Source organism: Tachyglossus aculeatus, chromosome 2, assembly GCF_015852505.1.
Source record: "Tachyglossus aculeatus isolate mTacAcu1 chromosome 2, mTacAcu1.pri, whole genome shotgun sequence".
Classification (NCBI taxonomy): domain Eukaryota; kingdom Metazoa; phylum Chordata; class Mammalia; order Monotremata; family Tachyglossidae; genus Tachyglossus; species Tachyglossus aculeatus.
In genome coordinates, this window is record NC_052067.1 from 85,009,410 (window position 1) to 85,031,488 (window position 22,079).

Sequence of the window (22,079 nt, forward strand, 5' to 3'; positions counted from 1 at the left end):
TTCTGTGGGTTTTTTAAATCTGAAATGGAATGGACAGTTCTGGTATGGGGAGACTGTGTGTATTCCTCCTACACACTTTGGGTGTGAAGAAGAGTGCCAAAACTGCTTTGTAGTGTGTGTTGCTGAAGAAACGATGGCAGACCTAAAAAGAGTTTCCTTATGATTGTGAAAAATTCAAACTTAAATGTGGTCCTTAGTGCATGGTGTCCTACATCTACTTCAGTGTTCTTAAATAAATAAGATTGCTAGCTTTCTCTTCTCATACCCATAACTTGCAAGAAGTTGGCTTGTGTGAGATTATGATGGGTTTCATTCATTCATTCATTCAATCGTATTCATTCATTCATTCATTCAATCATATTTATTGAGCGCTTACTCTGTGCAGAGCACTGTACTAAGCTTGGGAAGTACAAGTTGACAACATTCAGAGACGGTCCCTACCCAACAATGGGCTCATAGTCTAGAATGGGGAGACAGACAACTAAACAAATTGGGGGGATTATATTTCCTGAAGGCCCTTTAAGCTTGTTTTCCCACATTTGGAGTTTCACTCCTTGAAGAGTGAGACACACTGTAGTTGTAGAGTCGTCCTTTGGTCTGAAAATAGTGCTGCTGAGGGAGTGTCATTTTGAGATAAGCACTGTACACCATTCTTCACCCAGCTACCCGTCACTTCTTAAATCAGTATGATACCAGGCTCCTTATTATGTTATAGAAGAATAGAGAATACGAGAGATTTTGGGAAGGGGGTTGCTTTTTTCTTGGGCCTGTCAGCTTGAGGTGCTGGGAATCTTGCCTCTGATCTTTCCTGGGGGGTTTTTTGGAGTTTCTTTCTAAATGGTAGTTGTTGGTGCTTATTATGTGCCAAGCACTGTACTAAGTGCTGGGGTAGATACAGGTTACTCAGATTGGACACAGTCCATGTCCCATATGGGACTCATAGTCTTAATACCCATTTTACAGTAGAGATAATGGAGGCACAGAGAAGTTAAGCGACTCGCCAAGGTCACAAGCAGGCAAGTGGCTGAGCTGGGATTAGAACCCAGATCCTTCTGACATACGCCTGCACGTGCTCTCTATCCCCTAGACAACACTGCTTTTCCTTGAGTAGGAGCCTGATGCCTCTCCGATCCCAAAGTAAACCAAGAATTAGCCTTATCTCAGTTGATAGTGCACCTCTCCAACCCCTATGAAAGTGAGGGGATGTTGGGAGAGGAGTCATTGAAAACATTCTATCTAGGAATGGAGAAGGAAGGACAGGAAAACCAAATTCCCCCTCCAAGTGCCTCTTCTCTCCCCACCCAGCTCTCTTGTCCCTGAAACCTCTCATCCTTTTTCCTCCTCCCCCTCCTCATATCCCATCGCCACCCCTACCTGGCTTTTGGAAAAGAGTTCGTCTATTGAGTAGGGAAGAAATGGAAAAATAATCATTAGTAATTGTGATATTTGTTAAGTGCATACTATGTGTCAAACACTGTGCTGAGCTCTAGGGGAGGTACAGTATAATCAGATCAGATACAGCCCCTGTCCCACCTGAGGCTCATAGTTTAACAAGGAGGGAGAATGGGAATTTAATCCCCATTATATAGATGAGGAACTGTGGCACAGAGAAGGTAGACTGTAAGCTTGTGGTGGGCAGGGAACATGGCTACTACCTCTATTTGTATTAAACTCTCTCAAGTACTTAGTACAGTGCTCTGCACACAGTAAGTGCTCAATAAATACATTTGATCAAACGTAAGTGTCTCACTCATGGTCACACAGCAGGCAAATGGCAGAGCTGGGATTCGAACCCAACATCTCACGACTCCCAACCTTTTTTTTTTTTTAATGGTATTTTAAGTGCTTAGTATGTGCCAGGCACTGTTTTAAGTGCTGGGGTGGATACAGTGAGGCTCACAGTCTTAATCTACATTTTACAGCTAAGGTAACTGAGGCACAGAGAAGGAAAGTGACTTGCCCAAGGTCACACAACAAACAAGTGGCAGAGCCAGGATTAGACCCCAGGTTCTCTGACTCACAGATACATGCTCTTCTGTGCCTTTTCCACTAGTGTACATTCTTCTCGAGTCTGTTGAGATGATGAATGCTCATTTCTCTTAATTTTAATTATTTAATTTAATTTTTAATGAATCATTATCTAATCATTTAATTATTATTTTTTAAAATAGAGTCATGAGCTGCTTCTGCCTTACTGGGAAGTTTCACTGTTGGTCCAGTGGAACGAGCATGGCTCTGGGAATCAGGAGAATTGCATGGTAGTCTCAGCTCTGCAAGAAGGGCCTTTTCTGGTGGGGCTCTGCCATCAGTGGGGAGGGTTGGTGACCAGGGAACCTCATGTATTGCCTTAGGAATTGAGCAAGATCAGCAAGATCAGCAAGGATCCTGACAAATCACTGGCTAAATGGTTGGCCAAGACGGTAGGGGCTACCAGGTCAACCTGTCTGCTGGGTTCTCTTCATTCATTCATTCATTCATTCATTCATTCATTCATTCATTCATTCAATCATATTTATTGAGCGCTTACTATATGCAGAGCACTGTACTAAGTGCTTGGGAAGTACAAGTTGGCAACATAGAGAGACGGTCCCTACCCAACAGCAGGCTCACAGTCTAGAAGGGGGAGACAGACAACAAAACAAAACATATTAACAAAATAAAATAAATAGAATAAATATGTACAAGTAAATAAATAGAGTAATAAATACGTACAAACATATATACATATATACAGGTGCTGTGGGGCGGGGAAGGAGGTAAGGTAAGTTGGGGGGGATGGGGAGGGGGACGAGGGGGCTCAGCCTGGGAAGGCCTCCTGGAGCACTGAGCTCTCAGTAGGGCTTTGAAGGGAGGAAGAGTAGTCTCTTGCCATCGGACAGCTTTAACACTATGCTGTGTGAATGTTCGCGTGAATGTTAAACGTTCTTGGCGTGCACTTTGCAATAATAACAATCACACGGGTATTTACTCTTCCTTCAAGGCCCTACTGAGAGCTCACCTCCTCCAGGAGGCCTTCCCAGACTGAGCCCCTTCCTTCCTCTCCCCCTCGTCCCCCTCTCCATCCCCCCATCTTACCTCCTTCCCTTCCCCACAGCACCTGTATATATGTATATATGTTTGTACATATTTGTTACTCTATTTATTTATTTATTTATTTATTTTACTTGTGCATATCTATTCTATTTATTTTATTTTGTTAATATGTTTGGTTTTGTTCTCTGTCTCCCCCTTTTAGACTGTGAGCCCACTGTTGGGTAGGGACTGTCTCTATGTGTTGCCAACTTGTACTTCCCAAGCGCTTAGTACAGTGCTCTGCACACAGTAAGCGCTCAATAAATACGATTGATGATGATGATGATTCACTATGGGCCAAGAATTGTGCTAAACACTGGGGTGGAGACAATACAGTCGGATCAGGCACAGTCCCTACCTTCAGGGATTTACAATCTTGCCAGAGAGAACACGTATGTAATCCCCATTTAACAAACAAAGAAAGTGAAGCACAGACAAATTAAGTGACTTGGCCAAGGTCACAGAGCTGCAATGGGCTGCCTCCCTGCCTGTCTCCTCCCTCCTTGCATCCAGTGCGAAACGATACTGATGGACGACACTGTGCAGGTGGCACTTAGGCAGATCCCTAGCCCTGAAATTAATTCTTTGGCACGGGTTGTCAGTCCAGAAGTCTCAGGTCTGAGACTTGTCTGTTGTTCTTGCCAGGAGGCTCCGTCCATCATCACCGCTGGTAGGGACAGGATGGACACTGATGATAAAGTGGAAACCAAAGTCACCTCTTTTAATTTGGAGGCTCTATCCACCTCTAGGACATTCTTGTCAGTTGCTAGGTAAAAACTGCATGGATTCCTGTGTTTTTTTCCCAGTTTGTACTGAGTATGGACAGTCTTGCACACGCGTGTACACACACACACACAAGAGGGGGAGGAGAGAGAGTGCATGCATGCAGCTGATCCCTCTGGTTTCTAACAGTCTGTTGCCCAGTGATGTCATAGCAAAGAGGAATGGCATAGCTTATTTGTCTCATGCCGTCGAGTCATTTCCGACCCATAGTGACACCATGGACACATCTCTCCAGAGAAGCAGCATGGCTCAGTGGAAAGAGCCTGGGCTTTGGAGTTCAAATCCCCGCTCCACCAATTGTCAGCTGTGTGACTTTGGGCAAGTCACTTCACTTCTCTGGGCCCCAGTACCCTCATCTGCAAAATGGGGATGAAGACTGTGAGCCCCACGTGGGACAACCTGATCACCTTGTATCCCCCAGCGCTTAGAACAGTGCTTTGCACATTGTAAGTGCTTAACAAATACTATTATTATTATTATATCTCCCAGAATGTCCCGCTTTCCATCTGCAATCGTTCTGGTAGTGGATCCATAGAGTGTTTTTGGTAAAAATATGGAAATGGTTTACCATTGCCTCCTTCCGCACAGTAAACTCAAGTCTCCACCCTCGACTCTCTCCCGCGCTGCTAATGCCCAGCGTGGGTGAGTTTTGACTTGTAGCAGATTGCCTTCCACTCGCTAGCCACTGCCCAAGCTAGGAAGGGAATGCGTATGTCTCTGCTTGACTCTCCCTCCCATAGCCGAGACTGGTAGAGTACTGGAAACTCTCCAAGTGTGACCCTGAGAGGGGCATGGTATAGCTAGCAGAGACTAAAGATTGAGGGAGGTGATGGTAGACAGAGCGGCGCAAGGTCAAATGAATGCAGGAAATAGTAGAAAAAAAGTGGACAAAATGAAAGAGGATATACAAAAAGTCAGATTACAAAGAGGGAGGGAACAGACTGTCCCTAATCTGCCAACACAAAGGCATTCACCAAGGAGGGATATGATATCCTTGTGTGCAGGAATTGCCTCTACCAACTCTATTGTATCATCCTTTTCCAAGTGCTTAGTCCAAGTGCTCTGCACACAGTAAGTGCTCAGTAAATGCCACTGATTGATGGATGAAGAGTGGGCAGGAGGACTCCTATAGGGATGAGGATGAAAACAGGAAGAAAATGACTCAGAAGGAAAAAAAGGAAAAAAGAGGGAAGAGAGGAGTAGTGGAAGAATGCCGTCCCCATCGTCCCCATCGTGCAGGCAAAGAATAGCATATTCTGCTAATCTGAACTATAAAAGTAAATGGCTTGTGACTTACACTATAATTAAGATAGTATCTCACTTGTGTGTTGATGGAATTCATTCATTCATTCAATAGTATTTATTAAGCCCCAGGAAGCAGTGTGACTTAGTGCCTAGGGCAGGGACTTGGGAGTCAGAAGGACCTGTGTTCTAATCCTGGATCCACCACTTATCTGCTGTGTGACTTTGGGCAAGTCCCTTCACATCTCTGTGCCTCAGTTTCCTCATCTGTATAATCGGGATTAAGAATGTAGGCCCATGTGGGATAGGGACTGGGTCCAACCTGTTTAACTTGTATCTACCCTAGGGCTTAGAACAGTGCTTGGCACATAGTCAGCACTTAACAAGTACCATCATTATTATTAAGTTCATACTGTTTGCAGAGCACTGTACTAAGTGCTTGGGAGAGTATAATACAACAATAAACAGACACTGTCCCTGTCCACAATGAGTTTACAGTCTAGAGGTGGAGAATTTCATGCCTTTGTCATTCCTTTGGGTCATTCCTTTGTCAGTCTAATTCTATGGTTCATTCTCAGCTACTGTACCAAACTTTATTCCTATTCTAGCCTCTGGATTTTAATCAGTGGTATTTATAGAGACTTCACTGTGTGCAGAACACTGTACTAAGCACTTTTTGAAAGCACATCTAGTGATCAGGAGATTCAGCAGACTAGAATTATGTTTTATCCCTGTTCCTGTGCTGCAGTGAGAACTGGGAAGCTGATTTTAAGAGAGTCAACCCATTCGAAAAAGTGCTGCTTTGGTTCCCCCTCTCCATCACTCAAAGAGGGATATTCAGCTTGTGCAGGTTTTCACTAGGGTGGATCTAATTGACAGTAAGATGTGCATTTTCACTTGTTGAAGTCTTCGTAAACCTAATGAAGGGGACGGTGTATGTAACAGGTAGATGAGTGTGTGGTGTGATTTTTGTGGTATCTGTTGCCTGTTTAAAGTGTAACTGTGTTTCCTTTTGCTTTCTTTTCATGACAGAGTCCGTTCCCAGTGAGCACTCTTTCTGGAAGCTTGTGACGCTCCCCAAAATCAGCCTCATCTCTCTTGTCATCGTTTCACTGAGCGGATGTTTTGCTTTCTTGGACCCTACTCTGTCTCTCTTCGTTTTGGAGAAAGTAAGTAGCATTAATTGCAGAGTTCCTAGAGGTTTTGGTGAAGTTTCCATATGACCTTAGGCATAAGGTGGTCTTGTCCCAAATGAGACAGACCAGCCAGCCCCATGCCCTTTGCAAAATGCCAGGGATACGGCCTTACCTTCTTCTTAGGTTTTACTTTTTTTCCAGTGTGGTGGCTGACCTCACACATTGCCCATTTCTCAGTTTATAATCCTGCCACCCCACTGGGTACTAGTACGCTGTCATCGGCACCCTGTATAGAAGGTGTATTTATTATTATTGTTTTATTATTATCATTATTACCATTATTGTTATTTGCTAAGAACATACTATGTGCCAGGCATTGTACTAAGCACTGGAGCTAATTAGCTAATCAGGTTGGACACAGTCCATGTCCCACATGGGGCTTATAGTTTTGTTCTCCATTTTACAGGTGAGGTAACTGAGGCACAGAGAAGTGATGTGACTTGGCCAAGGTTACACAGCAGACAAGGGTGGAGCTGGGATTTGAATGCAGGTTCTTCTGACTCTTAGGCCCGTACTCTGTCCACTAGACCACACTGCTTCCCCAATGTTGAACCACAACTGTAAGGTCCCCCTCTAGACTGTAAGCTCCCTATCTAGACTGAAAGTTCATTGTGAGCAGGAAATGTGTCGGTTTATTGTTGCATTGTACTTTCCCGAGTGTTTAGTATCGTGCTCTGCACACAGTAAGCGCTCAATAAATGCTATTGATTGAATGAATGAATGAGTGAATGAAGCACCATCGGGACATAATTATTGCCATATTTTTGAGTGCCCACCTGGATACAGAGTGTTATACTAAGCACATGGAAGAGTACAAGAAAGCTAGAAGATCTGAACCCAGTCCTCAAGGAACTGGTAATCTAACAGGAGAGATAGACATAAAAGTAATTACAGTTAGGAGGAGAAAGAGAATGGGAAGATGGAAATGTGGCTGACTATATGCTTAAATAGTAGAGTATGAAAGTTGTTCCCCTCTCCATCCCTCCCATCTTACCTCCTTCCCTTCCCCACAGCACCTGCATATATATATATGTTTGTACATATTTATTACTCTATTTATTTATTTATTTTTCTTGGACATATCTATTCTATTTATTTTATTTTGTTAGTATGTTTGATTTTGTTCTCTGTCTCCCCCTTTTAGACTGTGAGCCCACTGTTGGGTAGGGGCTGTCTCTATATGTTGCCAACTTGTACTTCCCAAGCGCTTAGTACAGTGCTCTGCACACAGTAAGCGCTCAATAAATGTGATTGATTGATGATTGATTGATTCAGAAGTGTTCAGGGTGTTGAGTGTGTAACTGAAGAGGCGACACTGGTAGTCTGCCATATTTAAGGTTGGAAAGAGTTTCAGGAAGGAGGTGAGTCAGGAGCTAGAGATCAGAGGACATCGGAGGAAGCGACCTGGAGGGTAGCAAAGAGTACAAGCTGGGGTGTAGTGGGAGAAGAGCGTGGAGAAGAGGGAGAGAGTTGATAGAGTGCCTTGAAGCCAGCCATTGTCAGGAGTTTTTGTTTGTTGTAGAGAGGAATGACAACCATTGAAGATTTCTGAGAAGTGTAGAGACTTGGGTAGAATGACATTTTAGAAAAATGGTCCGGGCAGCAGAGTAAAGTGTGGACTGGAGATGGGGAGAGACTGGAGGCAGGGAAGTCTGTAAGGAGCAGACACAGTAACTTCGTCAGGATGTGATGAACTTGTATCGGTGGGAAAGTCTCTTGAATTGAAAGGAAGGAGCTGATCTGGAAGATGTTGAAGGGGAGAAATCGACAGGAAATAGTGACTGACAATGTAGGAATTGAAAGAGAACAAAGAGTCAAGGACTATGTCAAAGGTGTTGATTTCACGTACAGGAAGGGTTCATTCATTCATTCATTCAATCATATTTACTGAGCGCTTACTGTATGCAGAGCACTGTACTAAGCACTTGGGAAGTACAAGTTGGCAACATATAGAGATGGTCCCTACCCAACAGTGGGCTCACAGTCTAGAAGGGGGACACAGAAAACAAAACAAATTAACAAAAATAAAATAAATAGAATAAATATATACAAATAAAATAAATGGAGTAATAAATATGCACAAACATATATACATATATACAGGTGCTGTGGGGAGGGGAAGGAGGTAAGGTGGGGGGGAGGGGGAGAAGGGGGAGAGGAAAGAGGGGGCTCAGTCTGGGAAGAATGGTGGTGGTTTCCACTTGATTGAGAAAGTTAGTTGGAGGAGAGGATTTGCAGGGGAAGATGAGCCATTAAGTTTTGGACATGTTGAGTTCGTGATGCTGATGGAACCTCCGGGTTCTCTGAGAGGCAGAAAGCAAAGTTAGATTGCAGAGGTTTAATAAGGTATATTAGGGAGGCATCTCCATAAGGGTGGAAACACGAGCTCTCCAAGAGGAGTGTGTGTAAAATGAAAAGGGAAAGTACCAGAACAGCTTTGAGGAACCCCCACGGTTAGGGGGTAAAGGTGGAAGAAGAAGCATTGATCTGTAAACCACCCTGCAACCAACTTTCCTGTGGACTTTTGTTCGTTCATTCATTCGTATTTATTGAGCACTTACTTTGTGCAGAGCAATGTACTAAGCACTTGGGAGAGCACAATATAACAATAAAAGCATACATTCCTCTCCTACAGTGAGTGTACTGTCTGGAGGACCACCTGTGGCAAAGACAATGAATTTGTCCTGGAGGCTACCAATCTTCTGCCAATGTCACTCACCCAAGTCCGAGGCTCATCGGAGAAGCAGTGTGGCTCAATGGAAAGAGCCCGGGCTTTGGAGTCACAGGTCATGGGTTCAAATCCCAGCTCCGCCACTTGTCAGCTGTGGGACTTTGGGCAAGTCACTTAACTTCTCTGAGCCTCAGTTACCTCATCTGTAAAATGGGGATTAAGACTGTGAGCCCCCGTGGGACAACCTGATCACCTTGTAACCTCCCCAGTGCTTAGAACAGTGCTTTGCACATAGTAAGCATTTAATAAATGCCATCATTATTATTATTATTATTATCTTGCCCAAAATTAGCCAACCTCCCGCTGACTTCCCTCTTGATCCACACCTCAGCACATGAAGGCACATCTCCTCCAAGAAGCCTTCCCTGACTAAGCCCTCCTCTCCTCTTCTCCCACTCCCTTTTGCACTGCTCTTACTTGCTCCTTCATTCATACTCCCTCCCATCCCCACAGCACATATGTATATATCGATAATCTATATATTTATTTATTTACTTATATTAATGCTGTCTCCCCCTCTAGACTGTGAGCTCATTGAGGGCTGGGAATGTGTCTGTTGTTATATTGTACTCTCCCAAGTACTCAGTACAGTGCTGCGCACACAGTAAGTGTTCAATAAATACTATTGAATTAATGAACGAATGACATTCAATAGCAAAGGTTTATTATTCAGGCAGCTGTCCTGAGGGGTCTGGATACAAGTGTGCAATACCAAAGTTTGAGTCCCCTCTTTCTCCTTATATCAATCAATCAATTGTATTTATTGAGAGTTTACGTGTGCAGAAGACTGAAGACTCAATGGAAAAAGCACAGGCTTGGGAATCAGAGGTCATGGATTCTAATCCTGGCTCCACCACTTATCGGCTGTGTGACTTTGGGCAAGTCACTTTGCTTCTCTGTGCCTCAGTCACCTCATCTGTAAAATGGGGACGAAGACTGTGAGCCCTATGTGGGACAATCTGATCACCTTGTATCCCCCCAGCACTTAGAACAGTGCTTTGCACATAGAAAGCGTTTACTAAATACTATCATTATTATTATTATTATTAAGTGTTTGGGAGAGTATAACACAAGTAATTGGTAGATATGTTCCCTGCCCCCAACGAGGGGAGACAGGCCTTAATATAAATAAATAATTTATAAGTCCATCTTGGCCCGTCCCGGTTCTGGTAGCACCCTGAAGGCTCCTTTGCCATCAACCTGGCTCCTCTTCCTCCATTCCTCTTCCCTTTTAGGGTTTGCATGTTGGGGATCATATTCCACCATATCAGCTGTGATCAGGTTGTACCACGGGGGCTCACAGTCTTAATCCCCATTTTACAGATGAGGTAACTGAGACACAGAGAAGTTAAGTGACTTGCCCAAAGTCACACAGCTGACAATTGGAATATGGTAATAATAATAATAATAATGGCATTTATTAAGCGCTTACTATGTGCAAAGCACTGTTCTAAGCGCTGGGGAGGTTACACGGTGATCAGGTTGTCCCACGTGGGGCTCACAGTCTTAATCCCCATTTTACAGATGAGGTTACTGAGGCCCAGAGAAGTGAAATGACTTGCACAAAGTCACACAGCTGACAGTTGGCGGAGCCGGAATTAGAACCCATGACCTCTGACTCCAAAGCCTGGGCCCTTTCCACTGAGCCACACCGCTTCTTGAAAACCAGTGCTGTCCCTGTTCTGGATTTGTCATGCAAACCAATCAATTGTATTTATTATTAATAATAAGAATAATAAGAATAATGGTATTTGTTAAGTGTTTACTGTGTGCGAAGCACTGTTTTAAGCGCTGGGGTAGATACAAGGTAATCAGGTTGTCCCACGTGGGGCTCACAGTGTTAATCCCCATTTTACAGTTGAGGTTACTGAAGCACAGAAAAGTTGCCCAAAGTCACACAGCTGATAAGTGGCAGAGCCAGGATTAGAACCCATGACCTCTGACTCCCAAGCTCGTGCTCTTTCCACTAAGCCATGCTGCTTCCCCTTTATTGAGCGCTTACTATATGCAGGGCTTTGTACTAAGTGCTTGGGTGAGTACAATGTAACAGAGTTGGTAGACACTTTGATTTCAAAGAGCTCTGAATTATATGGGAGCATTCCTGGAAGGATCTTAAGCAATCAATCAATCAATCGTATTTATTGAGCGCTTACTGTGTGCAGAGCACTGTACTAAGCGCTTGGGAAGTACAAGTTGGCAACATATAGAGACAGTCCCTACCCAACAGTGGGCTCACAGTCTAGAAGTGTGAAGAATCTAGAAGTGTGAGAAGTGTGAGTCTTAAGGCTGGGTCCTTGTGGGGAGCTAAGGATACTCGCTGAAATGCGGGAATTAATGTGGTCAATTTAACGTTGAGTTTTGTTTTTTCTCTTACAGTTTCACTTGCCAGCTGGCTATGTGGGACTGGTCTTCCTGGGGTTGGCCCTGTCTTACTCTATTTCTTCACCGCTCTTTGGGCTGTTAAGTGATAAAATGCCGGTAAGTATCCTCTCTCTCTCTCTCTCTGCAGAAAAGTATCATCCTGGTTTTGGATCTTCTGATTACAAAGTCCCATAAACACCATCAGACAGACGACATTATGAAATTCTGTGCCCAGGGCTAAATGTGGGAGGTGTAGGGGAGAGAGACCTCGACAGCGCTCATAATGCTGTGTCTTGATTTCGTTGAGTTTCCATTTTGGTAGGCAAAAAAGAATTGGACACATGATGATGTTGATGATGGTATTTGTTAAGCTCTTACTCTGTACCGAGCACTGTTCTGAGCACTGGGATAGATACCAGGTAATGAGGTTGTCACAGAAGTGATTTACCCAAAGTCACACAGCTGACAAGTGGCAGAGCCAGGATTAGAACCTGTGACCTCTGACTCCCAAGCCTGTGCTCTTTCCACTAAGCCATGCTGCTTTTCCAACTGTTTATTAAATGACTCCTGGCCCTTGGCTTAAACTCTGTTGGACTTTAGGTTTCGCAGAAAAGAATGGTTACATGGTAAGCCTGAGGCTCATGACCAACTTCAATCTTCCATGGCTCTCTACTTATCTTCCCTGAATCAAATGTGCATCAGATTCCAGAAAGCCCCTTTGGTTCAGTGGTCTAGTGAGACGAACCTGGTCTGGGATTTAGGAAGCCTGGGTGCTAAAGGGAAGCCCTGGAAAAGCCCCTCAAGAAGCAGCGTGGACTAGTGGATAGAGCATGGGCTTGAGTCAGAGGACCTGGGTTCCAATTCCGGTTCCACCACTTGTCCGCTTTGTGAGCTTCAGCAAGTCACTTCATTTCTCTTTTCCTCAGTTACCTCATCTGTAAAATGGAGATTAAATCCTACCTCTCTACCTAGACTGTGAGCCCCATGTGGGACGGGGACTGTGGGCAACCTGATTAGCTTGTATTTACCCCAGCACTTGAGTGCTTGGCACATAGTAAGTGTGTTTACAAGTGCCATTGGAAAATAAAATCCGCAGTTCAGTTTTCAGAACAATAAAATAGGATCATTCATTCATTCAATCGTATTTATTGAGCGCTTACTGTGTGCGGTGCATTGTACGAAGCGCTTGGGAAGTACAAATCGGCAACATATAGAGACGGTCCCTACCGTCCTTCCCAACAACAGGCTCACAGTCTAGAAGGGTCAATAATACCTGCCTCTCCCTATCTCACAGTGGTACTTTATGAATAAAATATGAAATTCAGGTGAAGTGCTTTGGAAAAGTAAAAATACCATACCCATTAATGAGTCTGATTATAATCAGTCAGTGGTATTTATTGATTCCTTACTGTGTGCAGAGCACTGTACTAAACACTTGAGAGAGTTACAGTATAGCAGAGTTGGTTGACATTTTATCTGCTCATAAGGAATTTGCAGTGTAGGGGGTGGTTTGTAAGGGTAGCTGAGTGGTTCTAAAAGTCAGAAGATTGCAACAGATACTTGGCATTTTAAAGCTAAGTGTCTTCGAGGGAAGCTTCCAAGCACTACTTAGCGACTCCACTGAACCACCGAACACCCCTTGAGTCCTCAAGCCTGTTGGTGCTCTGCCTGATTGCTAACCAACCAGGTATTGGGATTATGAACTTGGCTCATACAGTCGTTTTGGTTGTCTAATATTAGTCTTTCAGGGGCAGGAAGAAGCAAGGGTTGTAGGGAAGATCAGGATCCCAGGACAATACCCACTTTAAGCGCTTTCACACAGATCTAGGGATGGCAATTTCTGTGCTCTTGGAGTACAGTGCAGACCCTGGACCTACAACCCCTCAGGAGAATGTAAACTCATTTTGGACATGGAACAAGTCTGTTTACTGTTGTATTGTGCTCTCCCAAGCACCTTATACAGTGCTCTGCACACAGTAAGTGCTCAATAAATGCGATTGAATGAAAGAATGAGAACTAGAGCAGCGACAAGGAATTGGAGAGTGGAGAATTCTCTTGGAAGGGCAGCCAGGCGCATCATCATCAATCATCATCAATCGTATTTATTGAGCGCTTACTATGTGCAGAGCACTGTACTAAGCACTTGGGAAGTACAAATTGGCAATATATAGAGATGGTCCCTACCCAACAGTGGGCTCACAGACGAAAAGGCGCATCAGATACCAGTAATCCCCACCCCCTTCCTTCTGCTGCTTCTTTCCCTTCTCCTCCCATTCCATCATCATTATCATCAATGCTATTTATTGAGCACTGACTGTGTGGAGAGCACTGTACTGAGTGCTTGGGAGTGTAGTATACAACAAAGTTGGCTGACGTGTTTCCTGCCCACTAGGAGCTTACAAGTCTAGAGGGGGAAGACAGACATTAATATAAAGAAGTGGTAATATATCACTTCTAGATATGTTAGGGAGAGTCAAGCATGAGCTCAGAGGTCATGTGTAGGCAGGCCAGACTGCCTTCCTGCTGCCCCTTGGCCCCACTCTCACCCACGGTCCCTGCCTCAGTGGGCATCCTGCAAACACGAGGAGACCTGAGCTGAAGGGCTTAATAGCAGCAATAATAATAATGGCATTTAAGTGCTTATTATGTGCCAGGCACTGTTCTAAGCACTGGGGTAGATACAAGCTAATAGAGTTGGATGCAGTCCCTGTGTCACACAGGGCTCACGGTCTCAATCCCCATTTCACAAGTGAGGTAACTGAGGCATAGAGAAGTGAAGTGATTTGCCCAAGGTCACACAGCCAAGTGGTGGAACTGGGATTAGAACCCAGGTCCTGACTTTTAGGCCCATGTTCCACCCACCAGGCCACGCTGCCTCTCAGGGCTGCTGTCAGACCTTTGACTTCTCTGAGGCAGGGAAAGATTTCTTGTCCCCATCCCGTTCTCAGCGACATCATCACATTACGTGGTAGGCGTAAGTAGTGAAAGTTGTGCCACTGTACACACCGTAATTATTATTTTGTGGAAGTTGACCTGAGTTCACCTTGAGGGATGCTATGGAGAGAGGGGGAAATCCCTGGCACCCCCCTGCCCTTACTCCAAAGGCATTGTGTATCCCCTCCCAGTTCTCTTTTTTAAAAATTCATTCAATCGTATTTATTGAGCACTTACTGTGTGCAGAGCACTGTACTAAGCACTTAAATGGTATTTGAGCGCCTACTGTGTGCCACGCACTGTTCTAAGCACTGGGCTATATACAGGGTAATCAGGTTGGACACCATCCCTGTCCCACAGATGGCTCACAGTCTTAATCCCCATTTTACAGCTGAGGTTACTGAGGCACAGAGAAGCTAAGTGACTTGGCCAAGGTCACACAGCACACAAGTGGCAGAGCTTGGACTAGAACCCAGGTCTCTGTTAGCCTGGGCATCGTTTCCAACGGGTGGAGCGAGGCTGCCCACTTTTGTGGCCGCTCTCTCTCTGATAGCGTGCCCTGAAGTGGCTACCTCACTCACTCGCCGACTGAAGCGATCTCTGAAGACCAGGGAAAAGTTAGACCTTTTGACGGCCCACCACTCTCTTAATCGTCAAAGCCCTACTAAAAATCATACCTCTTCCAAGAAGCCTTTCCTGATTAATCTCTCATCTCCCTACCATACACTCCCTCCCTTCTGCACTTTGGTACTCTTCGAGCACTGTGGAACTCACCCCACCCTCACAGCCCTTCACTCTGCTACTTCCCTAACTTGTAATTTATTTTAATGTATATCTCGCCAGCTAAAATGTAAGCTCCTTGTAGGCAGGGATCGTGTCTACCGACCCTCCTGTACTGTACTCTCCTAAATATTTGGTACAGCGGTCTGTGCACAGTAAATTCTCAGCAAATACCGTTGCTTGATTGACAGATTCACTGCATTGAGCCCCTTGGTCCCCAGTTCCAGAATCTTCCCCTGAAACCATGTCAGGCAATCCCGTTCCTATTTATTTCCCTATGCCAGGAGGCTTCTAGTTCTTCCAGTATGATCTACCCCTTCTGATCCCAACCCTGAGAACTGTGGCTATCTGTGGGCCAGGGTTTCTCCTGGGGCTATTGAGGGTGGGGGGAATCTTTTGGAGCGAGGCCTGAGCTGAGACACCCCCCCATCTCCCGCCCCACCGAGATGAGAGCACTTTCTGGGCATGAGAAACGTATCTTAAGGATACTTTCTCTGACCACCACCACTGGGGTAGCCGCTTTCTGTGCCGACTCCCAAATTAATTTTTTTTAATGAGAGTCGTAAAATTCTGTGGGTTTCAGTTGTGGGCGTGAAATCGCCTGAGGTGTTCAACCTGGGCTGCTTGATAGATGAGAGATACTACCCGCTTGAGTTTGTCCTAGCCCTCTCTTTCTTTCCCAGCCCCTAAGGAAATGGCTGCTGGTGTTTGGAAACTTAATCACAGCGTCGTGCTATTTCCTCTTGGGTCCGGCTCCAATCTTCCATCTGGAAAGGTACAGTTTCACCCTCTTTCCCTCTGCTTCCTGACAGAGGCAGGTATTGGGCAAGCAGTGGGAAGAACACTTTCAGTGAATACTGCTGCGTCAGAGAAATTTCCCTTTTAATGAATGGCCCAGTAACTGAGCCTTTGCTTAGGGGAAGTATTAAATGCTGACTGAGTCACTGAAGACCAAAGGGTTTGATTCACTCTATAGGCAAGACAAGAGATTAATCAGTGATAAAGGTGTGTAAATCCCAAAGGAAAGCTGACAGAGATCAGAGTCCACTGAATTAGCATGGAACCCAAACCCCTATCTGTGTGGAGTCTTTTTGGCACCTTGCTCTATGTACTTCAGCATGCTTTCCTCCCCAGTCTCCTTTCCCCTCTCCCTTCCAGTTGGACTTTGTTATGCCTTTAAAATAGCCATTTCATGTTCCCTAGTTTAAACATTCAGGTTCAAAGAACTGAAGAGGGGGAAAAGCTTTAACTAGAAAAAGTGGTAACCTGTATGTTTTCACTCCCTTTGCCCCAAACTGGCATTAAGAACATGTTTTCCTCAGTGTGTGGCTAATTAAACTACCATAATGTCATTTGAGGTTCATGGGGACCGGGTTGAGGGGTAGGTTGGTGGATCCTGGAACAGGGAAATTGGGAGAGCCACTGTCACTGATCAAATTCCTGTGGCTAAATATCAATATTTACATTCTTTTCAATGCCCCTATGACCCTTTTTTCCCCTTTGCTTTACAGTCAACTCTGGCTGTTTGTGCTGCTACTGGTTGTGAATGGCGTCTCTGCTGGAATGAGTATTATCCCCACCTTTCCAGAAGTCCTCAGTTGTGCATAGTAAGTCATCCGCTGAGTTGCATGCGTTTCTAATTTTTATTAATAAATACTTATTAAGGTGAACATTCATTATAATCACCTGCAGTGTGTCCAGCATTGTACTAAGGGCAGGCTTTAAATCCACAGAAAATCAATTTAGACATGGGCCCTGGGCACAAGGCACAGGCTAAGTCAGAGAGGACAGATGCATCTTGTCTTTTATGCTGTTGAGTAGTCTCCAAGCCATAGCAGCTCCATGGACACATCTGTCCCAGAGCACCTCACCTCCATCTGCAATCGTCCTGGTGGTGCCCCCCTAGAGTTTCCTTGGTAAAAATGTAGAAGTGGTTTATCACTGCCTTCTTCTGAGCAGTAGAGTTGAGCTTCCACCCTCGACTCTCTCCCATCCCTCTACTGCCCAGCACAGGTGAGTTTTAACTTGTAGCAGATTGCCTTCCACTCGCTAGCCACTGTCCAAGCTAGGAATGGAATGGTTATGCCTTTGTTTGACTCTCCGTCCCATAGCTGAGACTGGTAGAGTACTGGAAACTCTCTCTAGTTGCAATCCTGAGAGCGGGGACAGATGCATAAAATATTAATAGTAATGATAATGGTATTGCTTAAGCACTTGCTTTGTGCCAGGCACTATACTATGTGCCGGGGTGAATACAAGGTAAGCAGGCTGGAGACAGTTCCTGTCCCACATTGGGATCAGTCTTAATCCCCATTTTACAAGTGAGGTAACTGAGGCACGGAGAAATATGGGCTCCTCCTCCCCCTCCCATCCCCTTACTGTAGGCGTTCCTCAAGGGTCAGTTCTTGGTCCCCTTCTGCTCTCTATCTACACTCACTCCCTTGGTGAACTCATTCACTCCTACGGCTTCAACTGTCATCTCTATGCTGATGACAACCAAATCTACACCTCTGCCCCGGCTCTCTCTCCCTCCCTCCAGGCTCGTGTCTCCTCCTGCCTTCAGGACATCTCCATCTGGATGTTTGCCCGCCATCTAAAACTCACTATATCCAAGACTGAACTCCTTATCTTCCCTCCCAAACCCTGCCCTCTCCCTGACATTCCCGTCACTGTAGACGGTACTACCATCTTTCCCGTCTCACAAGCCCGCAACCTTGGTGTCATCCTCAACTCCGCTCTCTCTTTCACCCCACACATCCAATCCGTCACCAAAACCTGCCGGTCTCACCTCCACAACATCGCCAAACCTGCCCTTTCCTCTCCATCCAAACCGCTACCTTGCTGGTTCAATCTCTCATCCTATCCTGACTGGATTACTGCATCAGCCTCCTCTCTGATCTCCCATCCTCCTGTCTCTCCCTGCTTCCGTCTGTACTTCACGCTGCTGCCTGGATCATCTTTGTGCAGAAATGCTCTGGGCATGTTACTCCCTTCCTCAAAAATCTCCAGCGATTGCCTGTCCACCTATGCATCAAGCAAAAGCTCCTCACTCTCAGCTTCAAGGCTGTCCATCACCTTGCCCCCTCCTGCATCACCTCCCTTCTCTCCTTCTACAGCCCAGCCCGCACCCTCTGCTCCTCTGCTGCTAACCTCCTCACTGTACCTCGTTCTCGCCTGTTCCGCCTTCAACCCCCGGCCCACATAGTAAGCGCTTAACAAATACCATCATCATCATCATTATTATTATTACTATTATTATTCAGTAGTAGAAGGTGTGTTGAAGAGGCCACTGAAGTGTTCTTTCCATTACTTCAAGACTCTCATCTTGTCTGAGATGAGACTGAAGCCCTATTCACTCTTCAAAGGTACTGCAATAGCATGAATGAGGCCATAGAGTGCCTCCAGCAATGCACAGACATTCCTGATTCCCTGGTGGTCTGCATGGCCCTGGATCTTTTCTTCTTTGTCATCCTAGTGCCTAAATACCTTAACTTGCAAATCCTGACCCAGTTTTCTGAAATCTTCACTTCTGCGTGACTTCTCGTGTGCTGTAAGGTACCATTGATGCAATACATTTTTCACTTCAAGTAGCCCCTTTTATCACTGAGTCATTTGTGTTGAACCAATCTTGGTGATTTTTCCTTGTCCATACGCAACATCTTGAAGGTTGTTTGGAGTTCAACATCATGGCCATTCTTTCTGTGTGCTTGGGATTGTGGCTTGATTTTTCTCGTTTCGAAGGATTGTTGTGAAGTTGCTGCGGAACTCGTTGCATGCGTCTTTGCTCCCTAGGAGCTTAACGTTTAACTCTTTTGTGGTTTGGGAGCTACTTAGTGGATAGAGCATGGGCCTGGGAATCATAAGGACCTGGGTTCTAATCCTAGCTGGACCATTTGTCTGCTGTGTGAACTTGGGCAAGTCACTTCACTTCTCTGTTATGTCATCTGTAAAATGGGGATTAAGACTGTGAGCCCTATGTGGGACAGAGACTGAGTCCAACTCACTTATCTTGTATCTACCCCAGTGCTTAGTACAGTGACTGGCATATAGTAAGTGCTTAACAAATACCACAGTTATAGGTATTATTCTAAGTACTTTTGACAGTTGAAAAGCACTTTAGTTTCAAGGGCAAGTGATGTATTATCAGATGATCACCTATATCTGTGGGAAGATTTGGAAGGCCGGGACTTATGAGCATCTGATTGCAAATCTAACTCCAATATGTGGTGTTCTAAAGAGAAAAGCCCTTTCAAAAGGTATATCTAGCAGCTTCCTACCTCTGTGAGCTGTCCTTCATTCACTGGTCCAGTCTCACTTAGTGCTGTAATAACCAATCCATGCCTGACCAGTTCATGTGCTATGAGGGCTGTTCTTATAAAGCAGTGACTGTTTGCATCATCATGGAACACCCTTATATTCCAAGTATGATACTTGCCTTTTTTTAGTATGGCTATTTTTCTGTCTTTACAACACAAATACAGTTTGCCAGTTGCAATCTACTGGTAAACTGAGGGTCAAAAGTAACAGCAGTCGAATATGAATATGTAGGTTTAAACTCCTTGGAGGGGCTGTCTTTGGGTACCTCCCAGCTCTAGTCCTCAGAAGCTTCCAGTCAGTGGTATTTATTGAGCACTTAGTATATGGAGAGCACTGTACAAAGCTTTCGAGAAAGTTTATCACAGTTGGTAGACATCCCTGCCCTCAATATGTTTGCAGGTTAGTGGGGTGTCACACATTAAAATGTATTTTAGGTAAGGGAAGCAACTGCATATTCAAAAATGCTGGGGGGGCAGAATGGAGGGGAGAGGGGCACTATCTGGAAACCATATTACAGCGTTCTCCTCTGAACCTGGGGAAACCTTAATAATAATAATAATGATGGCATTTATTAAGCGCTTACTATGTGCAAAACACTGTTCAAAGCGCTGGGGAGGTTACAAGGTGATCGGGTTGTCCCACGGGGGGGCTCACAGTCTTAATCCCCATTTTACAGGTGAGGGAACTGAGGCACAGAGAAGTTAAGTGACTTGCCCAAAGTCACACAGATGACAAGTGGCAGAGCCGGGATTTGAACCCCTGACCTCTGACTCCAAAGCCCGTGCTCTTTCCACTGAGCCACGCTGCTTCCCAAACCTTAGTTGTCCACGTGTGTGTGTCCAGCCTGGAATAAACAGGGATAACAATCGTTCTGCATCCTCTTTGGGGTGGCCCAGTGGTTCAGGCCGGAGCCTGGGTGCTATTATATTATACTCTCCCAAGCACTTAGTACACTGCTCTTCACATGGTAAGCTCTCTCTAAATGCGGTTGACTTACTGATGGACTGACTCAGTCTCTGTTGCTGACAAAGGTGGGGGCTAGAGACCCGGTTTCCCCATAACTCGGGAGTTAGGGTCTCTGCCCTTCCCGGTGGATCTGTGTATTCATGTGGAGGGGGTGATGGGGTAGGGGGGAGACAGTAATTTATGTCAGTTCATGCTACTGAGAAGCAGCATGGCATAGTGGATAGAGCACAGGCCTAGGAGTCGGAAGGTCATGGGTTCTAATTCTGGCTCTGCCGCTTGTCTGCTGTGCAACCTTGAGCAAGGCACTTTACTTCTCTGTGCCTCAGGTACCTCATCTGTAAAATGGGGATGGAGACTATGAGCCCCACATGGGACGGGGACTGTGTCCAACCTGATTTGTTTATATCCACTCCAGCGCTTAGTATAGTGCCTGGCACATTCATTCATTCATTCAATCGTATGTATTGAGCGCTTACTGTGTGCAGAGCACTGTACTGAGTGCTTGGGAAGTACAAGTTGGCAACACATAGAGACGGTCCCTACCCAACAGCGGGCTCACAGTCTAGAAGGGGGAGACAGACAACAAAACAAAACGCATTAACAAAATAAAGTAAATGGAATAAATATGTACAAATAAAATAGAGTAGCAAATGTGTACAAACATATACATATGTACAGGTGCTGTGGGGTGGGGAAGGAGGTAAGGCAGTGGGGAAGGCTCATTGTAAGCACCTAACAAATGCCATTATTATTATTATTATTACTTTACAGTTTACATTAGTTGGAGCTTTATTAAAATCCACATTAAAAGGAGTTGAAGGAGTACAGGGCACCGCTAAGTTCCCACCTGGCTCTCCCTCCTCCAGCTAACTCCATAAGCCACAGAACCCGGCAGCCAATCCTGGCTCCCAACCCTTGAGTGATTCCAAGGATTATAAATTGCGGAGGGTGGCTTGGATCCATCTGCCCTCGGGAGAAAGAGTCATAAACCCTGGCGGAAGCAGCTTACGGCTCCTTGGGTGAGGGAGAGAGAGGACTGCCTGCCCTGGATGACATCTTGGGAAATCCCAACCCTACCTCTTTTCATTCAATCGTATTTATTGAGCGCTTACTGTGTGCAGAGCACTGGACTAAGCTCTTGGGAAGTCCAAGTTGGCACCATATAGAGACGGTCCCTACCCAACAGTGGGCTCACAGTCTAGAAGGGGGAGACAGAGAACAAAACCAAACATACTAACAAAATAAATAAATAGAATATATACAAGTAGAGTAATATGTACAAACATATATTCATTCATTCATTCAATCGTATTTATTGAGCGCTTACTGTGTGCAGAGCACTGTACTAAGCGCTTGGGAAGTCCAAGTTGGCACCATATAGAGACGGTCCCTACCCAACAGTGGGCTCACAGTCTAGAAGGGGGAGACAGACAACAAAACCAAACATACTAAGAAAATAAAATAAATAGAATATATACAAGTAAAGTAGAGTAATATGTACAAACATATATTCATTCATTCATTCAATGGTATTTATTGAGCACTTATTGTGTGCAGAGCACTGTACTAAGCGCTTGGGAAGTCCAAGTTGGCAACATATAGAGACGGTCCCTACCCAACAGTGGGCTCACAGTCTAGAAGGGGGAGACAGAGAACAAAACCAAGCATAGTAACAAAATAAAATAAATAGAATATAT

The 22,079-nt window shown here is 45.1% G+C and overlaps 1 protein-coding gene and 1 non-coding gene across 3 annotated transcripts in view; one reads left to right on the top strand and one right to left on the bottom strand.

The window, feature by feature from the left end:
* The window catches only part of SLC18B1 (solute carrier family 18 member B1), a 47,348-nt gene that overhangs the window by 13,682 nt on the left and 11,587 nt on the right, over positions 1-22,079 (top strand). For both annotated transcript variants that reach the window (XM_038769590.1, XM_038769599.1), the window contains exons 7-10: positions 6,130-6,266; positions 11,401-11,502; positions 15,783-15,874; positions 16,611-16,706. In XM_038769590.1, the coding sequence (XP_038625518.1) occupies positions 6,130-6,266; positions 11,401-11,502; positions 15,783-15,874; positions 16,611-16,706 (427 nt within the window). The remainder of the gene's footprint in view (positions 1-6,129; positions 6,267-11,400; positions 11,503-15,782; positions 15,875-16,610; positions 16,707-22,079) is intronic.
* LOC119924957 lies at positions 4,508-4,645 on the bottom strand. Its single transcript, XR_005449633.1, has one exon. It is a non-coding gene; the product is annotated as a small nucleolar RNA SNORA7 (small nucleolar RNA).